Source organism: Adiantum capillus-veneris, chromosome 12 (assembly GCF_014529385.1).
Source record: "Adiantum capillus-veneris isolate H3 chromosome 12, ASM1452938v2, whole genome shotgun sequence".
Lineage (NCBI taxonomy): Eukaryota > Viridiplantae > Streptophyta > Polypodiopsida > Polypodiales > Pteridaceae > Adiantum > Adiantum capillus-veneris.
In genome coordinates, this window is record NC_140942.1 from 131,577,071 (window position 1) to 131,579,599 (window position 2,529).

The window sequence follows — 2,529 nt, forward strand, 5'->3', positions numbered from 1 at the left end:
GATGATTGCAATGATGGTAGTGAATGTGGCATCCAAGTTACAGTCTTTTTATGTACATCTTTTTGAGTTGCCCAATCTGGGAGCTTAACATCGGCTGTCGATACCCAGAACGGGTAATCAGCGAAACCACTGGGTCTGATTCGTCCAGCCCCTCAATCTGAACCATAGCCACACTCGGCTGCTTCTCAGCAGCACGTTCTTGTTTCTTCCGATCATCCTCCATAGCCTCTGAACATTCGGACCGCCAATGCCCATCTCCCAAATAGAAAAGGCAGGTCTTGGGTCGATTAGGATCTCGACCACCTCTTCCGCAACCGCGTCCCCCTCCTTGACCCCGTCCACTGGCTTATCCTTGAAAAGACGCCTCTAATGCATGAGCATGTGCCATCGCCACCGCAGGCTCTTGTCCATGCCCTAACTGTTGTGACTACCATGTAGAAGAATCTCGACTCCTACGGCCACGACCATTGTAATAACATTCCACTGTATTATGGGTGTTGGCTATGTAAATATACACCATTTCTGATTCATTGCACACTCTTGAGGGGCATGTCCCGGATAATTTGCCCCACCAACAATTCTCAACTACCTGTGCAATATTACTTGTAGTGGAAACGGAGATTGAAAGGAGTTCAAATGAAATTTTTAATCTCAACTAGCTCTATGAGTTATTGTAAAGTATTAGTTGACGTGTTGACGCTTGCCAAAGCTGACAAAAATCTAAGAAAGTGAGCCGGGGGGTTGTTGGTGACAGTTCAGGAGGATGTGACCTGCTCTCATACCAATTGTTGAAATTGTGGTTGCAAGGACGTGCACACAGCTTGGAGAAGATGAAGTAGCTCAAGGCACACAACATAGTGTCTTGCCTAATGTGCAAATGGATAGCCCTAAAATGATGGGCATATATATAAGTAGGAAAATATGCCTTGATGATCATAAGTGTGCATCCACACATCCCTACCTCATATATGATAACAAGATCTAGATTTTTGAGCATAGGCCACCTAATTCTTAGGTAAATATTTAGCAAGAGGGACGTCCGTGGGAACGGGGAAATTTGACTTGGCCCTTCCCCTTGTGCTCACCATGCTAGGAGGAAGTTAAGGAGGAAGTTAAGGGCATCTAAACAAGGAAATCATTGGGAAAGAGAAGAATTGAGTCCCCTCCTTCCCAGAGAGGCAGTTGAGTAATGTGTTGCACTATACAGGGTTGTCATAATTGGCTAAGTGCATAGGCTCCCATCTTCTACAAGGTGCCTAGACTATTGAACATTGTAGTTCTAGTGATACAGTCAATAAGGAGCTCGAGTTGCAGCTTGATCTAAGTGCCATTTAAACAAATGGAAGATGTGGTTGCAAGTGTTTGCAAAGGTTAGTCAAGAGGAAGCCTTGGTCACTCTTGTTAATCAGCAAGCTTTGCTCACGATAGTTTCCTATTTGGAAGTAGCTCTTGAACAACTCATCGTGGGAGCTATGGCCTATAGCATTGCAAATTGCCACATTTCCTCTCCTAGGTTGGCTAAGAGTATCAAACTTTAAGGTTGTGCTACTTGTTATTATTGTCATCAAGAGGTCCTGGATGCCAACGCCCTGAGGTGGGGGGGGAGGGGGGGATATACAAACAGAAAGAGAATTCAAAAAGGGAAAGGGCGTCCCTATATCCACCTCTTAACCCTTCCATTTCAAACTAATACCACCATTTACCGATTTCGTCCAGCTGGTACCCCCTACTGGCAAGGAAGGCATGCATTATCCACCACCCTGCAGTACTAGCTCAATTCTTAAAGTCCCCAAGGAACACTCCCTCAGCAGTGCAAAACATGACAAATCAGACATTCATGCAACAAAACATTAGCCCTTCCAGCGAACAGAGCAGAAATTTGCACATGACGAGTAGTATACCTCACTTGATTACAACCACACTTCATGTATCTATCTGCACCTCAGCCGCAAGGCTCGAACCCCCGACCATACCTTTTTGAGTGTCAGTTGCTGCTTAGATTTTTGGGCTACTACCCAAAGAAACAATCTCCGCAAGCATAGAGTCCAAGAAGAAAGATAATTACAAACCTCAGAAAAGTTGCGTGCATCAGTAGAAATTTTTAAAAAATGACGAGCAAAGGATGTTTTTATTACAAACTCTCTATGAGCCTCCAGGGGAAACAACTTGTATATATGTGCCCATGCTTGGCTACTAAACATGGATGTGGAATTCCAAAAAGAGAACTGGCTAGACTGTTGCGCCAAACCATTACGCCAGGCAAAGGCAAGGCAAGGCCCTTAAATAAAATATAGTACAGCTTTCCAATAACCGCACCCAATCAAATGGCAGGGTTACCCCTCTTCTCCAAACTCCCTGGTGAACCTCTCATGGATCTCGAGGTCGTCCTTGCTAACAGTTGGCTTTTGCCTTGATAACACCTTGTCAAAATCCGTTTTAGCAATGGGGGGAGGTAAAATCTGAACAAAACCATATTGAATTTTAGCCATATGCTTGTGTAGAACAGCTCCCGCTGAAGAATTCAAGTGG

General features: G+C 44.6%; 1 protein-coding gene across 1 annotated transcript in view; it reads right to left on the bottom strand.

The window, feature by feature from the left end:
• Positions 1-2,079: 2,079 nt before the first annotated feature.
• Positions 2,080-2,529, bottom strand: part of LOC147446518 (protein SUPPRESSOR OF K(+) TRANSPORT GROWTH DEFECT 1-like) — a 27,114-nt gene continuing 26,664 nt past the window's right edge. Inside the window, exon 8 of the mRNA XM_086525740.1 lies at positions 2,080-2,459. Coding sequence (XP_086381866.1) covers positions 2,334-2,459 — 126 coding nt within the window. The 3' untranslated portion in view covers positions 2,080-2,333. The remainder of the gene's footprint in view (positions 2,460-2,529) is intronic.